Raw genomic sequence first — 21,116 nt, forward strand, 5'->3', positions numbered from 1 at the left:
AAAAAAAAAAACCTATGCAGATTCTTCCCCTTAAATTTCTGCTTGTTTCTTTTTCAGTCCTTTCAGGCATTGCCAGTTCTGTCTCTACGATTCACTTCCGAAATCTCCTCTAAGATGCTCCAATACCAGAATTGATAAGGACCCCATGAAGGTTTACAAAAACCCTTGAGTGACCTCATAAACTACTTCTGTGTCGTCACAAAGATGATGATGAGAATGATGATGAAAAGCTAACATTTTAGAAACACTTATGATCTAGACGTTATAATGTAGCCCTTATGGAACTTATGTAATAAATTAGGACAGTTTCTTCATTATATATCTGTGGAAGCTGAGGCTTAGCGAGGTTAATCATTTTGCTCAGGGTCATGATTAGCAATCATGGGTGAACTGAGCTTTAGTGTGTCTGACCTCAGAGACTGCGGTTTTAATCACCTCCCAGAGGGTTGAGGAAGAAGACCTGTTTCATTTAACAGGCTTTAGAAGACTGGAGTCAGGGTTTGATGTTTTGGGAGTTAGAGATCTTGAACCTTTCCCAGAGTCTCTTCCAGGTTCTTTCTCATTCTTTACTTCATCCGTTATGGTCAGAATGTTCTATTTCACAGAGAAATAATAGCCAAATAATAGACCTTTAGTTCTGAATACTTTAGCTTTTGATGTAAGCTTGTCAGTCTAGAGAGATTACCCATTTCTCTTAATTGTGAGAACTTAAAACAAGTCTTAAGCAACCTGGAAACTATTTACCGTGCAGCACAGTATTTTCCAGAAGAAGGTAGCAGAGAATGGTAGAGATCTGATGGGCCATGCATTGCTAGATGCTTGCTTATGAAAATTAGTATAGTTTTCAGGGAGAATTTGCCTAGAAGGAGAATGTGTAGGCTAGACAAGTTTTTAAAATTTTTATTTCATTGAGGAACTAATTCACATGAAATATTTTCTAAGCAGCACCATGTTATAATGGAAAAGCATGAGTTTTAGAATGATGCAGAGCTGGGATTAAGTAGTCATTTTGTGGTCTTTGATAAGTTAATTCCTTTGACTTTAGGATTAAAGAGGAATCTAAAATAATACAAGTTAGGAATCTAGAAAGATGCTCAATAATGATTTAATTCCTACTTATCCCTTCATATCACAGGAGAGAGAAGGCAGCATAGAAATTCTGCTTATGTTAAGAACAGCTCAGAGTTCCCGTTGTGGCTCAGTGGTTAACGAATCCGACTGAGAACCATGAGGTTGTGGGTTCGATCCCTAGCCTTGCTCAGTGGGTTAAGGATCCGGTGTTGCTATGAGCTGTGGTGTAGGTCACAGACGTGGCTCGGATCCCACGTTGCTGTGGCTCTGGCATAGGCTTGGCAGCTACAGCTCCGATTGGACCCCTAGCCTGGGAACCTCCATATGCCGAGGGAGCGGCTCGAGAAATGGCAAAAAGACAAAAAAAAAAAAAAAAGACAGCTCTAGCTCACTTCACTGTTAAAGCTTCATATGTGTTACATAATTTCTCTTGGGTCAGAACTGTTACTGCTTTCTTTGTCTTATAAAAACCTTTGTTTTAAATTTTCATTAATGCTGCTACTTTCTTATTACTGCTGCTCATCTTTTTTTTGTATTTTAGTTAATTGAATTTATAATCTGAGGTTATTCAAAGGTTGCCTAGGGTTCTCAAAACTTTTGATCCCAGAATTTATCTTGCATGTTAAGGAGAGTGTTATGAAGGGGGGGGGTATAGACTTCATCCCAAATAAATTTAACTTTTTTCTTTTTCAGTTACAACTTCTTGAAAGTCATCAAAATTAAAAAATTTTTTGTTCTATGAAAGGTAGATACTGCTCAAATAGAATAATAAAGCAGCCTTTGTTTTCCATTTCCTGAGTTTTCTTTGAATTTGATAGGGATGTAGAGAAGCTGATGCCACCACAGTTAACAGTGACTAGAGTTCGTCAGAGAACCTACCAGAACTAATCCTTCCTTTTAACTCTGGTGGGAAATAAGTCCTCTTTGATTACTGGGCAGCTTATTGCAACAATATAATGCCTGGTCAGAAAATGCTAGACACTTTCCAAATGGGGTGCTATTTTGAATGGCTTGTTCATATTAGAGCTACATGTTTTTTTCTAGTTCTTCTGAAAAAGAAGAAACACTTTCAAGATGGAGAATTTAACTCCGTTCTCTAAATATTTGGATTGCTTTCTGTTTAAGAGAGGCCAGTTTTGGGGGCAGCAGTTGAATTGCTCACCCCTTGGGCAGAGAGCCCACCCTCCCAGATCTCAGGGCTCAGAGGGACTGCCAGCTCTTCCCTGTGGGAAAATGGTGCCCTTATGAGCCACCTCAGAGAGGTTTTTCCACTAAGGATGCAGATATAACCTATCTATTATGTTATTGGTAAACAGAATTTATAAAATTAGCACCAGAATGGTGCCCAGGCAATCTCTTATATTCTGATCCTTCAGGGAAAATGATTTGAAATCAGCATTTTGGTTAAGAGAATCAACCCAGGAACTTATATGCCATTTCAGAAAATGCTGGGAAGTTTGTGCTTCTCTTCTCCTCAGGGTGCCATCAAAGCAGTGGGCATAAATGCTCCATGTTTGTGGGCTATGAACTCTGTTGCGCTCTAGGTGTTTAAGTAGAGAGGGATTGTTTTAGGGGGACCAACTGGGAATTATATGTTAAAATTCCTCCTTCTTTTCTATTATTTACATGAAAGGAGAAACTGCATCGTGATCTTCACTGCCACCACCCTTGGACCCTCCTGCCAAATGCTTTGTGTGAAGAGAATTTCAGTTCAAGGGGGGTAGGGCCTGGGCAGAGTGACAGCACTGCACCCAGGGAGATGGGATATGTGCCACCAGGGCAGTGGGCCTCTTACCTAAATGGTGTGGGGCGATGGCACAGAGGTGGTGATGGCAGGTGACTGCTGCCTCTGTCTCTCTCCTGCTCTGTGAACAGTCGAATCAGGTTTCTTCGCTCCAGGAGGGAAACAGCAGAGAATGTGTAATGCAAGTCGAATGGAGGGTAGCATTTTGCTGGGGGATTTGAAGGCCTTTTGAAGAACTCCCTCCTCGGTGGGGGGCTACTATATTCATGCTTCTTGAAGATCCCCACTGTTTCCAGGCCTCCAATTGTTTCTGATGATATATCAGCTATTTCTCAATTTTTTTGTTTCCTTGTACGTAATGTGTTCTTTTTCTCTGGCTGCTTTCAAGATTCTTTCTTTGTATTTGGTTTTCAGCAGTTTGACTGTGATATGCCTTAGTAATTCACTGAGCTTCTTGCATCTAGTAATTTATGTTTTCTAAAATATTTGGGGAAATTTTTGTTCAGTATTTGTTCAGATATTTTTCTCCCCCATTCTTTCCCTCCTCTCCTTGGGAACTCAATTCGATGTGTATTAGCCATTTTGAGATCATCCACAGTTTTCAGTGGCTTCATTTTTTAAAAATCTTTTTTATCTTTGATAATTTCTATTGATTTGTCAAGTTTACTGAATTTTGTGTTAATATTGCTATTAAGCTCATTGAGTCAATTTTTTAATTTTTTTTCCCTGTCTTTTTAGGGCCACACCCGCAGCATATTTAGGTTCCCAGGCTAGGAGTCTATTCAGAACTGTAGCCGCCAGCCTACACCAGGGCCACAGCAGTGCAGGATCTGAGCCGAGTCTGCGACCTACACTACAGCTCACAGCAACTTCGGATCCTTAACCCACTGAGCAAGGCCGGGATCAAACCTGCATCCTCGTGGATGCCAGTCAGGTTTGTTAACCTCTGAGCCATGATGAGAACTTCTCATTGAGTCAGTTTTAAATTTCAGATACTGTAGTTTGCATTTCCAGTATTTCCATCTTTTTAAAAATAATAGTTTCTGTTTCTCTGCTGAGATTTCCTGTTTTGTTTTTGCTTTTTCCCATTCTGAGCATACTTTACTTGATGAGCACAGTTATGATAGCCACTTTAACATCTTAGTCTGCTAATTTCAACATACAGATCATTTGAGTATTTGTTATAATTGAGTTTTTTTTGTTTTTTTTTTTTCCCCTGAAGACTTGGTCTTGTTTTTTTGGTTCTTTGTACACCAAACAGTTTTGTATTAAACCTGCACATTGTGAATGTTGTGAAGACTGTGAATTTTGTTTTATTTCTCTGAAAAGTGTTGAGATTTTAGCTTTAGCAGACAGTTAATTAGGTTGGACTCAGACTTCACGTTTTCTCTCTTGAGTGGCAGGCAGCACAGATGTTAGTTCAGCCTTTTTGTCTTTATCTGGTCTGCTTGCAAATGGCGCCATGGGTCAGGGTGGGCCAGAGGTTGGGCAGTTTCTACACAGAATCTCAAGCTCCCCCTATCTGGCTCTTTCCATTCTGGAATCTTCTAGGGGCTGTTGTTGCCCCGAACTCTTTCTTCTTACTCTTCAGGCCAAAAAGACTTCGATATTATATGCAAGTTTAAGCTGTCCTGCCTGGTGCCAACTCTGGCCTACTCTGGTCAAAAGCAGCAGTGATTCTCCCCAAGTTAATAGTTCCTTCCTAAATTTCATAATTTGTCACCTCCTGTTCACTATGTAGTACCTTCAGGTCATGCTTTTTTGGTATTTTTGTCCAGAGTTTATGTTACTGTCTGTAGGAGGCTCTGTCTGGGCAGGGGCTTGTTCAGCCATTCTGGAAGCAGGGACCTCCAGGTGGTCTCTTTGTTGATACAGGTTCCCACCCCACATTTTGGTTCATGTTATTACTTTAATCTGACCAGTTAACACTTCTTCCTCACTCTGCTTTATATTCTGGAAAGTAGTAATAAATAGGGTGGTCTTGTTGGAGCAAGCTGTGAAAATGAGAATGTCAAAACCTGTCCTTTTGGAATTTTAAAACATGGACTGTTATGAAGGGGACCTTGTTACTCATAATGTAGTCCTGTCCACTCCAGACATTGCCCATCTCTACACTATATGCTCATTCATTTCTCTGCCTTGTGACAGCCAGTCCCTTGATTCTTAATTTTTAGTTCTCTTCTCTATGAAGGGCACAGCTCATTTACACAAGCTGCCTGGGAGGGCTTTTCTGAAGAGGGGACATTTGAACAGAAGCCTGAATGAAGTGAGAATGGACCCTATAAATTCTGAAGGAATGGACAGAGAATGGCAATGCAGGAAGCTTGTGATGTTCAGGGCGTTCCCATTGTGGTGCAGGGGAAATGAATCCAACTAGTATCCATGAGGATGCAAGTTTAATCCCTGGCCTCACTCAGTGGGTTAAGGGTCCACTGTTGCCATGAGCTGTGGTGTAGATTGCAGACATGGCTCAGATCCCATGTGGCTGTGGCATAGGCCAGCAGCTGTAGCTCCGGTTGGACCCCTCGTCTGGGAACTTCCATGTGCTGCAAGTGCAGCCCTAAAAAGCAAAAACGTAAAAATAAAAAGAGAAGCTTGTGGTATTCAGGACATGGAGGAGTACCCAATGTTTCAGGGTGGAATGATCGAGGGGGGAGAGCTTGAGAGGGTTGGAGGAGGCAGAGGCTAGCACATGCAGACACGGTAAGGGTTCCAGGTTTTAATCTGAGTGTGTTAGGGTGCCTCTGGAGGTTTTGAGCAGGGAGTAACGTGATATGTGTGGGACTGTGGGTGAAAGAGCAGAAGCAGGGCAGAGACTCTTGCAGGAGCCAGGCGAGGGATGCTGGCGGTTTGGGCCGGGGCAGTACTGGTGGACGTGGTGATTCAGAGATAAGCATATCCTGCCGCCCTGGGAGAATCCTGGTCTCTGTGGTGGTGACGCCGGAATGTGCCATGTTTCCCAGATGGAAACTGTGGGGATACAAGGTGATTTTTCAGCCCTTTTTCCTCTTTCCCAGCTCTTGATATTAGAATTGAACAAGGAAAGTTCTCTTTGGGGAACTTAATGTCATGCCAGGGTAGTATTTTAATACTGTCGCCCCAATAGTCTACGAAGGAGGACTGGGAGAGAAACTGGCTGTGTTGTCAACCCAGAGTCATTAATATTCAGCCGTGGGCCTCTGCCAAACGGGCACTTCAAGGCTTTACTTCTGGCTGGACCTCAGGCAAGAGTAGAGATAATTCTAAAGCCTTGTTCTTTAGAAAGTTGATACATTTTATTTTTTGACTGTACCCACTCTACTTTTGAAAATATTCCCTGAATGTATCAGATGCTCATGTTCTTAATTTTTGATTTCTAAGCAAAGCTAATAGTCCAGTTTCTCTGGGTCCCAGATTGTACAAAGTTTGGTAGAATTCACCAGGTATTGGTGTATCTGGTTTACTTGTTTATTTTACAGTATTTCACTTAATAATCGGGTGGCTATAGTTCTCTCTTTGTTTGAGAATGGGCTACAAGGCTATGAGGAGAATTATATAAAACAAAGTTACCAGAAATCAGAAAATAATAGCAAGACTTAGAGATGTATAGTATAAAGGAATTGCTGAAAAGTCATGTTGCATAAATGATTTACTAATTGCAGTAAATCAGTTCTTTAGATAATGTTGCCCCCTCTTAGTTTATATGTACTCTCCCCCCCACCCCCCCGCCACACCTGTGGTTTATGGACATTCTCGAGCCAGGGATCAAATCCGACCGCAGCTGCGACCCATGTCACAGGGCCGGGGATGGAACCTGTGCCTCAGCAGCAACGTGAGTGGACCTTAGCTGTTGCATAGGCAATGCCAGATCCTTTAACCTGTTGCACCACAATGGGATCTCCAGTTTATATGCACTTTTCAAAATAATTTAAAGTAAGGAATCTGAGATGAGAATTTTATTGCTTTAGGTCACTCTACTTATTAATGCCTAAATTAGAACTAAGGTCTTAGAACTTCTGACCATAGTTCACTGTATATTCTCTCTTTTTTTTTGTTTTACCAAATGTAAATTTCTTGGTACAGCATACATATAAATATATACACATCCATACATATATATTTTACAAATTAAAAGAAGAGATTGTGCTGATCTTATTGTAATTGCTAACAATGTTTGAGCATTTTCTATGTGCTGGGCAGGTGCTGTGTCATGCTGTTTTTATGTATTCTCTCATTTATGGTGAACCTTTAACATATGCTCTTTTACCTACACTTTCACAGAGATCATTGGCAACTTTTTTCTCTTATAAATGAAGACCGTCTTTTTTTAAATTGAAGTACAGTTGATTTACAATGTTGTGTTTCAGGTGTACAGCAAAGTGATTCAGTTATATCTATATCTATATATATGATATATATATGAAGATAATCTTATCTAAAACATACTTTTTTTTTTTTTACTGCATTAAACTCAAATTTAAAGTTGTGAATGGAGAGCCAATTTACCACGTTGCCTTCTTATTCCTTTTCCTTCCTTCTTTGCATTTCCCATTTTTTTGCCCCCACTTAGTGGTGTTTATTGAATGAATGAGCCCCTTGAGAAATCAAGAGGTTTTACTGCTGCTGCTGCTTCAGTTGTCTTCTCTGTTGATCCCTCTCCACCCAGTCACTTGAAGCTCTGTTTCACATGAGTCCTCACAAGTAGGCCCACATAGCCCTGGCTTCCTCTGGAACCTCATTTCTTTGATTCCTGAGCTCTATGACTGGTTATTTTTTTAAGTCAGAGGAAAGGGGAGGATGGAGGACAAAAATTCATTGCTGCTTACCTTTCTTGTCTGTAGGATGGCTTGACATAAAGTTCATTCTCAGAAATGGATTCATTGCAGAAGTGTATTATGCATGCACATGTATTGTCATAGACTGTTGGGTTTGGCTGGGCAACATTTGTCTTAAAGAGGAAAAGGACAGCATTGTAAGTGTATTTAAATTGGTGAATTTAGTTGGTGGAATTATGTGTTTGCATGGTGCTTTAATTTGCCTACAGACATGGTCCAATTTTACTGCTGTTTAGTATGTTCTGCCTTTTAGTGGTCTCTGCCCTTCTCTTACTCTCTGACTTAGGGTTGTTCACTCCATCTCTACATGTCCTGTTTTTCTTTCTGACCAGCTTCAAAGACCAGCTTTGGCTAGTCAAGAGCTGCTGTTATAACATGTTCCGTATTTAGGTAGTTTTTCCATTTGAATCCAAATTCATTATTCTGTTTTCACTTGCAGTTATCACTTACTAAATTGTTGAAATGTTCCATTTTTCCTTGTTAATAGCACTAACTACTTATATTTTCATCCCTTAGATATTGAGATATTTGCTATTAATTGGGAATCAGACTTAGGGTAGCTAATTAAATATTTATGTGAATTGATACTTGGCTAATTTATGTGGATTGGCTGATTCTGCTGGGATAGAAACCAAATACCTTTTTTTCCCCCTAATAAATTTTATTGGAACATAAACTTTGGATTTGGAAAGTTGTGAGCCATTAAAAGGAAAGAAATAACGGCATTTGCAGCAACATGGATGGACCTAGAAATTATCATGCTACGTGAAGTCAGTCAGACAATGAGACGCCATCATCAAATGCTATCATTTACATGTGAAATCTCAAAGAAGGACACAGTGAACTTCTTTGCAGAACAGACACTGACTCACAGACTTTGAAAAACTTATGGTTTCCAAAGGAGACAGGTTGGGGGGTGGGGGAATACACTGAGGGTTTGGGATGGAAATGCTGTAAAATTCGTTTGTGATGATTGTTGTACACCTATAAATGTAATAAAATTCATTAAGTAATTTTAAAAAATTGTGTTTCAGGTGTACAACAAAAAGAAATAAGTTGTACATATCCATTTATCCATTCCTTTTCAAATTCTTTTCCCATGTAGGTTGTTACACAATATTGAATAATTTACCCTGTGCTTCGGTGTCCTTGTTACCAATCTATATTATATATAGTAGTGTGTATATGTCAATCCCAACCCCCTAATTTCTCTCTCCCTCCCCCATGTTTCCCCTTTGGTAACCATGAATTTGGTTTAAAAACCTTTGAGACTGTTTCTGTTTTATAAGTTCTTTGTTATCATTTTTTATTAGATTCCACATATTAGTAATCTCATGATATTTGTGTTTCTTTGACTTACTTCCCTTAGTATGATAATTTCTAGGTTCAAATGCCTTATTAATGCATTATGGGAAATGCCTCTATTCGAGTAGTAGTTCTTTTATTGTTCACAAACTCCAAATTTCCTCAAGAAGCAGCCTGAATATTAACTGAAGATACTGATTATTTTTTATCCAGCATACACATTTGCATATGGTGGGTTCTAGGCCATGTCTGTTCCACTGTTGCACTGTGGGGAGAGGAAGGGCGAGTCCAGGCCGTCATGAATGATGGTGAACAGAGAACCAGTGACACATCATCAGGGAGTTGGGACCTGAAATAGGAAAAATGAGCATTAGCACTGCTCCTGACATGCTCGTAGGTTGGTGGATTTTTTTGCCATAGAAAACTAGGTTCGATACTGAGTTTTCAGTGTTTAAAACTTTTTGATGTGTAAACTTCTCAAATCTTTTTTTTTTCTTTCTTTCTTTAGGGCTGCGCCGGCAGCACATGGAAAGGTTCCTAGGATAGGGGTCGAATTGAAGTTGTAGCTGCCACCTATGCCACAGCAATGTGAAATCTTAGTCTTGTCTACAACCTACACCACAGCTCACGGCAACACTGGATCCTTAACCCACTGAGCGAGGCTAGGGATCGAACACATGTCCTCATGGATGCTAGTCGGGTTTGTTAACTGCTGAGCCATGACACCAACTCTGTCATATCTTTATTCCATATTCTGAAAGTAGAACCCTATTTCCCATTTATTTATGCGTTCATTTATGTTGAACATGTACTGTATGCCAGGCACTGTGCTCTGTAAATTCTGGTCAGTGTCGTAACTGGTATTTCAATTAATAACTTGAAAGTCAGTCTTCATGTTCACACATTACTGAGCTGTAATCGTAAGGCTTGAAAGAAATAGCCACTGTTGAGGGTTGGGGGAGAATATTTTCTAAACATGACATATTACTTCTGGTTGACTCATTTCTTTCATGTTTAATCTGCTCTATCTCAGATCCTTAGAGGCCAGCACTGAGCTGCATGTCTGCATTACAAATATTTCAGTCTTTTTGTCCTTCTGATTTTGGTGCCAGAATGGGTAATGATTGGTTTGCTGAGCTTTTGACTAGCCATTAAGCACTATGGCTTTGAAGCAAAACTGAGAGAAGAAAGCTTTTACTTCCCCCTTAATTTTCACTTGTATTTGCAAAATTTATAAGGGCAGAAATCTCTTTTTGGTTATGAGGAAAAGGTGATTGTGCTTAAGTTACAAATTACATTTATCTCCTGGTGGTTGACTCTAAATCATTGTGTCTTGAGTGCTCTTGTGGCACAGCGGGTTAAGGATCTGGTGTTGTCACTGTAGCAGCTTGGGTTGCTGCTGTGATGTGGGTTCTATCCCTGGCCCAGGAACTTGTACATGCCACGGATGTGTATGTAGCCAAAAAACCCCAAAAAACAAAATCAGGGTGTCTCAGCAGTGGCATTGTGATGTTCGGGCTGCTTAATTCTCTGTGGTGCTGTGGCAGGGGGGCAGTCTTGTGCATTGCAGGATTTAGCAGCATCCCTGGCCTTTGCCCACTAGATGCAAGAAGCTCACCACCCCCTGACCCCCACCCATCCGTGACAACCAGAAATGTCCACAGACATTGTTAAATGTCCCTTGGGGGTCAAAATCACCCCTAGCAGAGAACCACCACTCTAAATCCTTAAAGCAGACCTGCCGACCACAGTTGTTGATGAGCTCATCACAAATAAGCTGCCGCCTACTTGTTGCTCTGCTTCTGTGAATCCTTAAAAGCTTTTCTTTCATTCTGATGGCTGTTGTTTTGGTTCCCTAATCCTAAAGATCTTGCTGTCATTCAGCCCAGAGGAGTTGTGCCAGGATGAGCAGAGATGGTATGTGTGCTGTATTCCTGGAATCCAGGGAACGTATTCTTAATGGACTTGGCCTCTTAATGGACTTTAATAAACTTGCTCAAAAAGCTGGATATGAAAGCTAGGCCAAGACACATTTGAATGAGACCTTCCGCTCTAAGTCTTCCAAAAGACAATCAGGTCCTCTTGAATTGGTTACTTTGTAATTGGGCAAAAAGTTTGAATATGTCCTAGAGATCAAATCATGATCGTTTTGGGTTTTTTTGTTGTTTCTTGTTTTAGATTAAGAGGTTGTTAGTAGGGTTGTCATGTTTGCACACAATAGGGTGGTATGTTGATTTAGCAGAGAGGTTGCTTACTTATGTTCATACATCTAGTAGCTGCTAGAATTGGAATCTGAACTCAGATTGTTTTCCTTTTTAGGGCTGCACCTGTGGCATATGAAGCCCCAGGGCTAGGGGTGGAATCGGAGCTGCAGTTGCCCGCCTACACCACAGCCACAGCAACACAGGATCCTTAACCCACTGAGCGAGGCCGGAGGTTGAAGCTGAATCTTCATGGATACTAGTGGGATTCTTTTTGTTGTTGTTGTTGTTGTTGTTGCTATTTCTTGGGCCGCTCCCGCGGCATATGGAGGTTCCCAGGCTAGGGGTTGAATCGGAGCTGTAGCCACCGGCCTACGCCAGAGCCACAGCAACGTGGGATCCGAGCCGCGTCTGCAACCTACACCACACCTCTCGGCAACGCCGGACCGTTAACCCACTGAGCAAGGGCAGGGACCGAACCCGCAACCTCATGGTTCCTAGTCGGATTCGTTAACCACTGCGCCACGACGGGAACTCCACTAGTGGGATTCTTAATTTGCTGAGCCACAAAGGGGAGCTCCTGAACTCAAGCTTTCCTGATTGATTTCAGAGCCATGCTTTTTCCTCTGTACAGCGCCTCTGAAACTTTAATGTGCTTAGGACTCGCTTGGGGATCTTGTTAAAATGCAGATTCTGACTTGGTAGGTTTAAGGAAGAGCTGCAGTCCTGCATTTCTAACAGAGTCCCAGGTGAGGCCACATTGCTTGCTGGCCTTTGGACCACACTTTTGAGTACTAAAGCTCTGTGCAGTGTTCCTGGATTACTAATTGTGCTGTAGGTAATCCTGGTGATTAACCTGTAAAACTGCTAATCCACAATTGAATATTCAAGAATTGGATGTTTCAGTGATTTTTTTTTTTCCCTTCATTTTAAGCTTTGTGTATTGGTTACTAGATATTAAGCTTCATGTGTTCACTGGTAGAGTTGAGAGCTTCATTCACCTGAGCTGGCAGTATGGCAGTTCTGTATGAAGTGAATGCCAGTTATAAGAAAGTACCATGAATGATCTGAGGATAGTTGTGGGGACAAGTGTTTGAAACAGTGGCTGTAGTCCATTGATTCTGAAGTGGACATCATTTTACATTTCCCTGTCTCTGAAATTGGGTGTGCCATAAGATAGATGGCATTTTACCATCACTGAGGTTGGCATTTGGCTTCTGCTACTTCTGGCCACTCTCCCACTCCCTGGGGGTAGAGCCTGGCAGCCACCATGGTGAACAAGTGGCCTTGTCTCCCCTCCTTGCTCCTCTCTGTGCCTTGACCCAGGGTTCAGTACCTTTGTTCTGTCACTGCTGAACCGAAGCTTGGGAGGTGAAGGCTGCAAGCTTGGGCCTTTTTATATTGGTCAGAAGGGCCACAGGGCAAGGTGGATTTCTCTGTCTAGTGCTTGGCTCTGACGTCTGCTCTCTGTGGTAGCAAATCTGTTGTAGATTTGTCCTTGTTTTTCCTTGGTAGGAACTCCTCTGGGACCGAGGCAACATCTTAACAAGCTCTTTATTAAAGTAAACATTCTAAATGATAAACTATCTCACCTCTTCTTATTTGCAGCATTGTTATCTCTTGTGAGCCACATGGGAAGTCCTATTTCTTGATAGCACCCAAATTAGTAATATATTTTCCATGGGGTGAGGTTTACAAATTTCCCTAAGTTTAGCAGAAACTGACTTGGAGTTAGGAGGTACGAGTTAAGAGTCTAGCTGGTTGTCCACGTGTCAAGTGAAAGGTGACTGGGTGACTGCCAGGGCCCTTCTAGCTCTGAACTAACTCGATTCTAAGTATACTAGAATGAATGGATTGAAACATGAGGCCTCTGCTTAAGGACAGAGAAGAAGTGGTTAATTTTGACAAGGGTGGGGAGTGACAGGAGGCATCTGAGCTAGGTCTCCAGGGAGAGGCTGATTTGGGGAGAGGAATAGGAGAAAGTATTTTAAGCTGAAGAGATAATACTCTTGAGATCACAGGAGTACCTTTGAAAACCTTCATAAACTTTTAGACCCTGGATAAAATTACATTCATGCTCCATGGAATTTAGCCTCCTTACAAGTAAAATATTCTATGGAAACTAACATGACCTTTCCTGGCTTTGTAAAGAGATGATTGCTCAAGTTCTCTCTCTCTCTCTCTTTTTTTTTTTGTCTTTTTGCCTTTTCTAGGGCTGCTCCTGCAGCATATGGAGGTTCCCATGCTAGGGGTCTAATCGGAGCTGTAGTCACCAGCCTGTGCCAGAGCCACAGCAACTCGAGATCCAAGCCGCGTCTGTGACCTACACCACAGCTCACGGCAATGCCGGACCTCTAACCCACTGAGCAAGGGCAGGGATCAAACCTGCAACCTCATGGTTCCTAGTCGGATTCGTTAACCACGGGAATTCCAAGAAGTTCTCCTTGTTTCTGGTTTTTGAGAGTGAAAGGATGGTTCCTCATTAGCTAGATTAATTAGATATAGAAACTATAAAAATAAAATGAGCTATCAAGGCACAGGGTATGTTCATACTTGTTTGAGTGTCAGGAGCAAGGTGAATAATAAAGCCACTGCCTACATTATAGTAAACTGTGCTTATCTGAGACGGATTTAAATACTTTTTTTTTTTTTTTTTTTGTGCTTTGTTGGGCTACACCTGAGGCTTATGGAGGTTCCCAGGCTAGGGGTCGAATCGGAGCTGGAGCTGCTGGCCTACGCCACAGCAACATCTGATACGAGCCACATCTGTGACCTACACCACAGCTCAGGGCAACGCCAGATCCTTAACCCACTGAGCGAGGCCAGGGATTGAACCCGCAACCTCATGGTTCCTAGTCGGATTTGTTTCTGCTGTGCCACCACGGGAACTCTGGATTTAAATAATTTTTTTTTTATTACAATGTACTTCTCCTGTTGGGGCACTCATCTTTGTTTTGTGAGGAAATCACTGCGCTGCATACGTGGGTTACTTTGGGTAGAGGTTCTTTGAATTGGGATTTTCTGGGGACACAGAAGCTCTTAGTTTGACTAAATTAGGTACACCTTGAAAGAAAAAGCTTTTGTTAAGTGCAGTCAGCATTGCAGATAGGAATTGCAAAGGCGAAGTAATTAACCTCAGCTGGATGGGCTGTCCTTTGTGTTTTTTAATACCATTAAAAAAAAAAAGGATTTAAAATTGGGGGTCATAAATTATATAGACTCAAGGGATTTCTGAGTTTGGTTTTAAAATTTATGGGCAAACTGGCAGATCCCAGAGCTGGGAATCATCATTTCAGTTCTACTCTGCCACCTTGTGTTCTCCTGGGAAAGTTGTTTTTAATTACCCTACACTGTACATAAAATAACCCTCAGCTTTAGCTTATTGTGCAAGAAAATTAAGCAGCAAGTGAATAAAGCTTAACGTGTGAAATCCTTATTATATATTTGCTGAATTAGAAGACGGTTTTTCTAGATCTTACAAGTGGTAGGTAAGCAGACAAAATTATGCAGTTTATTTAGCCAGTTTCCTTTGACCTAAAGGCAGTTTTGGTTTTGCCTTCTACAGCACAGTGTTGATCGTTAGTGTGTTTTTTCTTCCTCTTTGCAGGTGGTCCGTACTGAGAAGAACAGCCTGAACAATCGATTCCTGCCCTGGAATGAAATCGAGACAGAGGCCATCCTGTCTATTGATGATGATGCTCACCTCCGCCACGACGAGATCATGTTTGGGTTTCGGTGAGGAGCTGATTTTCCTTTTAGAAGCATTTTTTTGTTTGCAAGTGACAGAAAACTAACTCAAAACCTGGGTTAGGCAGCCAAGTGAATTTCCTAGCTGATAGTAACTGAGACATCCTCAGAAGCAGGAAGGGCTGACTTGGGACAGAGCTGGACTCAGAGAGTTCCTCTCCTCTTCTGTAGGTTCTGCTTTCCTGTGTTGCCTTCACTCTCATATAGGCTCTTCCTCTGATGCAGGGAGATGGAGTTCTGTGGTTGGCTGGACCAGGGTTACCTGCCTGCACCCAGAGCTGTGAGCACATCTTTCTCCAGCCACAAACCATGTGGACTGCGAGTGGAGGCAAAGGGAAAGGAAATGCGAGGGGGTCATGCTTAGAGGAATGGGGAGTTACTCCCAGGCAGGCAGAATCAGCACGTTGCCTGCCATTCTCTGTGGGAGCCCCAGGAAGCTCCCTTTCTAGCTCTTCCAGTGCCCACAGCCCCTGCTACCCTGATGCCTGACCCCTTCTCCTCTCAGCCCCACTCAGCCTGCTGGTCGGTGCTGCAGGTCAGCACTGCATGTCACGATGGCAGCAGTGGTCAGCGTGTCCAAAGGGGAGGTGCACCATGTTGGTGCCGTGGAGCGGTGCCAGGATCTGGGGCTTGAAAGATGTGGTGAAGGTGAGGTTGGAAGCAAAGGTCCAAGAAGAAGAAGAGGAGAAGGTTAAGATGATGATAATGCATGACACTTGCTGAACACATACTGTGTGCCAGAGGCTTAGGTGAGCACTTTGTCTGGTTTATCTCACTAATCCTTAGGAGTAAATTCAGACCCAAGAGAACAAAACCATGAAGCCTGAAAATAAGTGGCAGAGCTGGAATTCAAATGCAGATTTATCTGACTCTGGAAATTCCACCCTGCTACTAAACTATACTGTTTTTTTGGAAGTCAGTAGTTCTTTTGGGGCTTAAATATCCCACTTTGAGGGAACCACACAGACAAAAGAATGGAGGAGGTCAGGGCTACTCAAAGTGTGGGTGGGCTTGTATGCTGGCCCATGGACAGTTTATTACCTGTCCACAGTGAGGTAAGTACAAACAGTGAAGGTAGGTATTTAGAAACTTTTAAAACGATTTGACATTTACCATGACATCCAAGTGTGAACATTTTCCTTGTAATTCATTTCGGGGTAACATTTATTGAATGTAATTTGTACATCATACAGGTCACTCATTTAAGTATACCGTTCAGTGGTTTTTAGTATATTTACAGAGTTGCCTAACCATCACCATAATCTATTTTAGAAATCTTCACTACCATCAAAAGAAATCCTGTGCCCATTAGCTGTTGTTCCTCATTTTCCTCCAAGTCCCTTATCAGAGATATGATTTGCAATTTTTTTCTCTTATTCTGTGGGTTATCTTTGCACTTTCTTGATATGGTGTCCTTCAAGGCACAAAAGCTTTTTGTTTTAATGAAGTACAGTTTTTCTGTGTTTTCTTTGGTTACCTGTGCTTTTGATGTCATATTTAAGAAACATGCAATTCATTTTATTGTATTTTACAAAAGAATGAATCCACAGTAAGCCAGGGAAAATTTACTTCTTTACCACAGATAGTTTGAGAAGCACTGGAATAGATTTCCTTGGAGATCTTGTTCAAATGAAGTGCAGATCCAGGATGGAGAACACTTTGCTCTGTGCTTTTGTTCTGTTCACTGAAAGCCTGGCCTGACCCCTAGCTTTCAGGTTTCCTTTGGTTTAGGTGGATAAGTGCAGATGCTTAGATGAAAGGAGTAGCCTTATTGCTGTTTTTGTCTCAGATCCATCTCTAAAGAATTGACACATTTCTGACAAATTAGAACATCTGTTCTTCCTCTCCTTCGCCAGCCTCTCATTTCCTTTGACCTCCTCCTACTGCTGTATTATTGAGGCAAGAGCCTGTTGTTAGCTGTGATAAAAATCTCAGTGGAGTATGTTCCTTTGTACCATGATGATAAGTAGATAGCTCTCCATTTTTATGAAAGGAAAAAGAAAAAAAAGCTATGTGTTGATTCCAGAAATTGGCTTTTGCCATCATGGTTGTCGTTATTGAGGATGGCGGGGTGGAGGGGGGAGGGATAGGAAGTGGTGTATTTCTGATACAGCATGATGCGTGCTGAAGGACTGTGAGCTGTGAACAGTGTCATGGGTGTTCACAGGAGAATTTCTAATTATCTGTAGATCTCATGAAAGATTAGATAAGGGATCCTGCTTTGAGTTTGAAGCTTAAGATACCTGGTATTTGCTGTCTTCTCTGGCTCTTGATTTAGGAAGATTGGATCTTTTCCGTTTGTCAACAGGATTCTAAGTAGTGAGAGAATGATGGGAAGCTTTATGAGTGGTGATATTAAGAATTTTTTCATGTGCTCATTGACCATTTGTGTATCTTCTTTTAAGAAATGTCTATTCAGAACCTCTGCCTTTTTGTTATTGAATTGGAAGAGTCTGTTAACAATCATTGGAAATTTGAGGTTTAAATTATCTCTGGCTCTACTTCCAAACCTTCTATTGCCCTGACTCTTTTTCTCATTTTTTGGGTATCCTTTGATCTAAAAACTTTCTCTCTTAGAATTAGAGTTTTCATATTTTCTGGTTAGATGCCCAGGAGTGGGGTTGCTGGATCATATGGTAATTATTTTTAGCTTTTTAAGGAACCTCTATACTGTTCTCCATAGTGGTTGTACCAGTTTATTCCCACTAGAGGAGGGTTCCCCTTTTGAAAATACATGCAAAACCAGTGTTCATGGCAGCATTATTTACAATAGATAAGACATGGAAGCAACCTAAGCATCCATTGACAGATGAATGGATAAAGATGTAGAGCATGTGTGTGTGTGTGTGTGTGTGTGTGTGTGTGTGTGTGTAGTATATATCCCACACACACACTGGGATATTACCCAGCCACAAAAAAGAATGAAATAATGCCATTTGCAGCAACCATGGATGGACCTAAAGATTATCATACTAATTAAGTGAGAGGAAGACAAATATTATATAGCATCACTAATATGTGGAATCTAAAAAAAAGGATACAAACGAACTTACAAAACAGAAATAGACTCACAGACATAAAATACGAAATTGTGGTTGCCAAGGTGGGAAGCAGAGGGAGGGATAAATTAGGAGTTTGTGATTAACAGATACACTGTGCTGTATATAAAATAGATAAAAAGACAAGGACCCTACTGTATAGCACAGGGAACCATGTTCAATAGCTTATAATAACCTATAATGGAAAAGAATCTGAAAAAAATATATATGTGTATAACTAAATCACTTTATACCTGAAACATTGTAAATCAACTAAACATCATTTTTAAAAGTAAGTAAATAAACAGTTATCTCCCTAATTGGCTTATTTCACCTGAACGGAAATGAAACAGACCTAGGCTCAAGAGGAAAGGGCAAGTATAGCCAGAAATTATCAAAAACAAAAAACATGGAGCCTGGCCCCCACAGCCCCACCACTCCCGGCCATCTGCGAGGGCTGGTTCCACAAAACATGCAGCCTGTGGCCCAGCCAGGCCCTGTCTCTTCAGGTGAAGCACCTGCTACCTCATCTATGCTCGCGGTACCAGGATATCCTTGTCTTCCACAGTAAGAGCTACAGCAACGTGCTGGTGTTGGACAGCATCACCCAGTGTACCGAGAGAGACAGATTCTCCTACCAGGAGATGATAGCCAACCTGCCCCTTTGCAGCCACCCCAACCCACACATCATTGGGATGCGGGGGATGGGGGCATCATGTGGGAGTTGGTGAAACACCCTGCCATGGAGTCTGTGGTCCAGTGTGAGATTGAGGAGGATGTCATTCAAGTCTCTAAGAAGTTGCTGCTGGGCATGGCTGTTGGCTACTCTAGCTCAAAGCTGACCCTACACATGGGTGACGGTTTTGAGTTCATGAAACAGAACCAGGGTGCCTTTGATGGCATCATCACTGACTCCTCAGATCCCCTGGGCCCTGCCGAGAGTCTCTTCAAGGAGTCCTATTACCAGCTCATGAAGATGGCCCTCAAGGAGGACCCTCATCCTGTGCTGCCAGGGTGAGTACCAGTGGCTGCACCTGGACCTCATCAAGGAGATGAAGCAATTCTGCAAGTCACTGTTCCCCATGGTGGACTACGCCTACTGCACCATCCCCACCTACCCCAGTGGCCAGATCAGCTTCATGCTCTGCAGCAAAGACCCAAGCACCAACTTTGAGGAGCCCATGAAGCTGCTGATGCAGAAGCAGGTGGAGCAGAGGCAGCTGAGATACTACAACTCTGACGTGCACCGGGCAGCCTCTGGCCTGCCCAAGTTTGCCCATAAGGCCCTGAATGATGTGATATGAGTCCAGGTGCCACTGCTGATGCTATGCAGGACCTTGGCTGGGGAGCCTCCCACCAGGCAAGTGTCACAGGCCCCAGAATGCTGGGTGGACTGTCTGTCCTCTGTGTGGCATTCAGCCTCCAAGCCTATACCAGCTGTGTACAGCACCACCTCTGCCTTCTGTTGCCCCTCACCCACCACACACATGTGTTTATAACAACAACAAAAAAGAGAAACCCTCCCCAAACAAAACAAAAAACAACAAAAGAAATTCTCCTTCTGGCAGAAAAGAATATGGATCTTGGCTCATTTCAGTTTATATAGCCAAAAAAAAGAGCAAATGCACTTTTTTTTTGCTTTTTGCATTTTTAGGTCTGCACCTGCAGCATATGGAAGTTCCCACAATAGGGACTGAGTTGGAGCTGTAGCTGCTGGCATGCACTACAGCCACAGCAATGCCAGATCTGAGCCACATCTTCAACCTATACTACAGCTCATGGCAACATTGTATCCCCAACCCACTGAGCAAGGCTAGAGGTTGAACCTGCATCCTCATGGGTACTAGTTGGGTTCTTAACCTGCTGGGTTACAATGGGGATTCCTGAGACAAATATATTCTTAAGGGACAGATTGAACAAAGAGACCCAAGAAAATTGAAAATGTATGTTTATACAAAAGCAGTATGCGAATGTTTGTAGCAGCATTACTTATAAGAGTCAATGAGTATAAACATCATGAAAGGATAACTATTACATGATTCTGCTTATATGAGACAACCAGAGTAGTCAGATTTATAGAGACAGGGAGTAGAATGGTGGTTTCTTGAGGCTGGAGAAAGGCACGAGTTCTGAGTTAGGGTTTAATGGGCCAGAGTTTCAGGTTGGGAAGATGAAAAAGTTCTGAAGATGGATGGTTGTGATTCACAATGTTAATATACTAAGGCTGTTGAACTGTACACTTGAAAATGATTAAAATGGTAAATTTTAATATTACATATATTTTGCCACACACCAAAAAATCAGTTGTCAAAAAAGCAAAACAAAAGAAATATGAACAACCCAAACATCCATCAGCTGATGAATGGATAAACAAAATGTGGTATACCCATACAATGGAATATTATTTGGCCATGAAAATGAATGAAATACTGACACATGCTACAACATGGGTAAACCTTGAAAATGGACAAAGTAAAACAAGTCACATAGTATTTGATTCCATTTATATAAAATGTCCACAACAAGCAAATCCATGGAGATAGAAAGATTAGTGGTTGCCATGGGCTGATGAGGGGGAGTGACTGCAAATAGCTATGGGGTTTCTTTTTGGGGTGATGAAAACATCATGAAATTATATACTGGTGATGGTTACATAGCCCCATGAATATACCAAAACCAAATGAGCTGTATACTTTTTGTTTTTGTCTTTTTATGGCCACACCCATGACATATGGAAGTTCACAGGCTAGGGGTCTAATCGGAGTTGTAGGTACCTGCATATACCACAGCCATAGCAATGACAGATCTGAGCCATGTTTGTGACCTACACCACAGCTCATGGCAGTGCCAGATCCTAACCCACTGAGTGAGGCCAGGGATCGAACCTGTGTCCTCATGGATACTAATTGGGTTCATTACCACTGAGCCACAACGGAAACTCCAAGTTGTACACTTTTATTTATTTGTTTGTTTATTTATTTATTTTTGTCTTTTGTCCTTTCAGGGCTGAGCCCATGGCATATTGAGGTTCCCAGGCTAGGGGTCTAATCAGAGCTGTTGCTGCCAGCCTATGCCACAGCCATAGCAACACCAGATCCAAGCCATGTCTGTGACCTATACCACAGCTCATGGCAATGCCGGATCCTTAACCCATTGAGCGAGGCCAGGGATCAAACCCACAACCTCATGGTTCCTA

The 21,116-nt window shown here is 42.0% G+C and overlaps 1 protein-coding gene and 1 pseudogene across 3 annotated transcripts in view; both read left to right on the forward strand.

The window, feature by feature from the left end:
- EXTL3 (exostosin like glycosyltransferase 3) overlaps positions 1-21,116 on the forward strand; it is a 122,898-nt gene that overhangs the window by 76,333 nt on the left and 25,449 nt on the right. For all 3 annotated transcript variants that reach the window (XM_047759744.1, XM_047759742.1, XM_047759743.1), the window contains exon 4: positions 14,743-14,870. In XM_047759744.1, the coding sequence (XP_047615700.1) occupies positions 14,743-14,870 (128 nt within the window). The remainder of the gene's footprint in view (positions 1-14,742; positions 14,871-21,116) is intronic.
- LOC125115577 (spermidine synthase-like) lies at positions 18,182-19,523 on the forward strand (annotated as a pseudogene).

The sequence above is a fragment of the Phacochoerus africanus genome, chromosome 15 (genome assembly GCF_016906955.1).
Source record: "Phacochoerus africanus isolate WHEZ1 chromosome 15, ROS_Pafr_v1, whole genome shotgun sequence".
NCBI classification, from domain to species: Eukaryota; Metazoa; Chordata; class Mammalia; order Artiodactyla; family Suidae; genus Phacochoerus; species Phacochoerus africanus.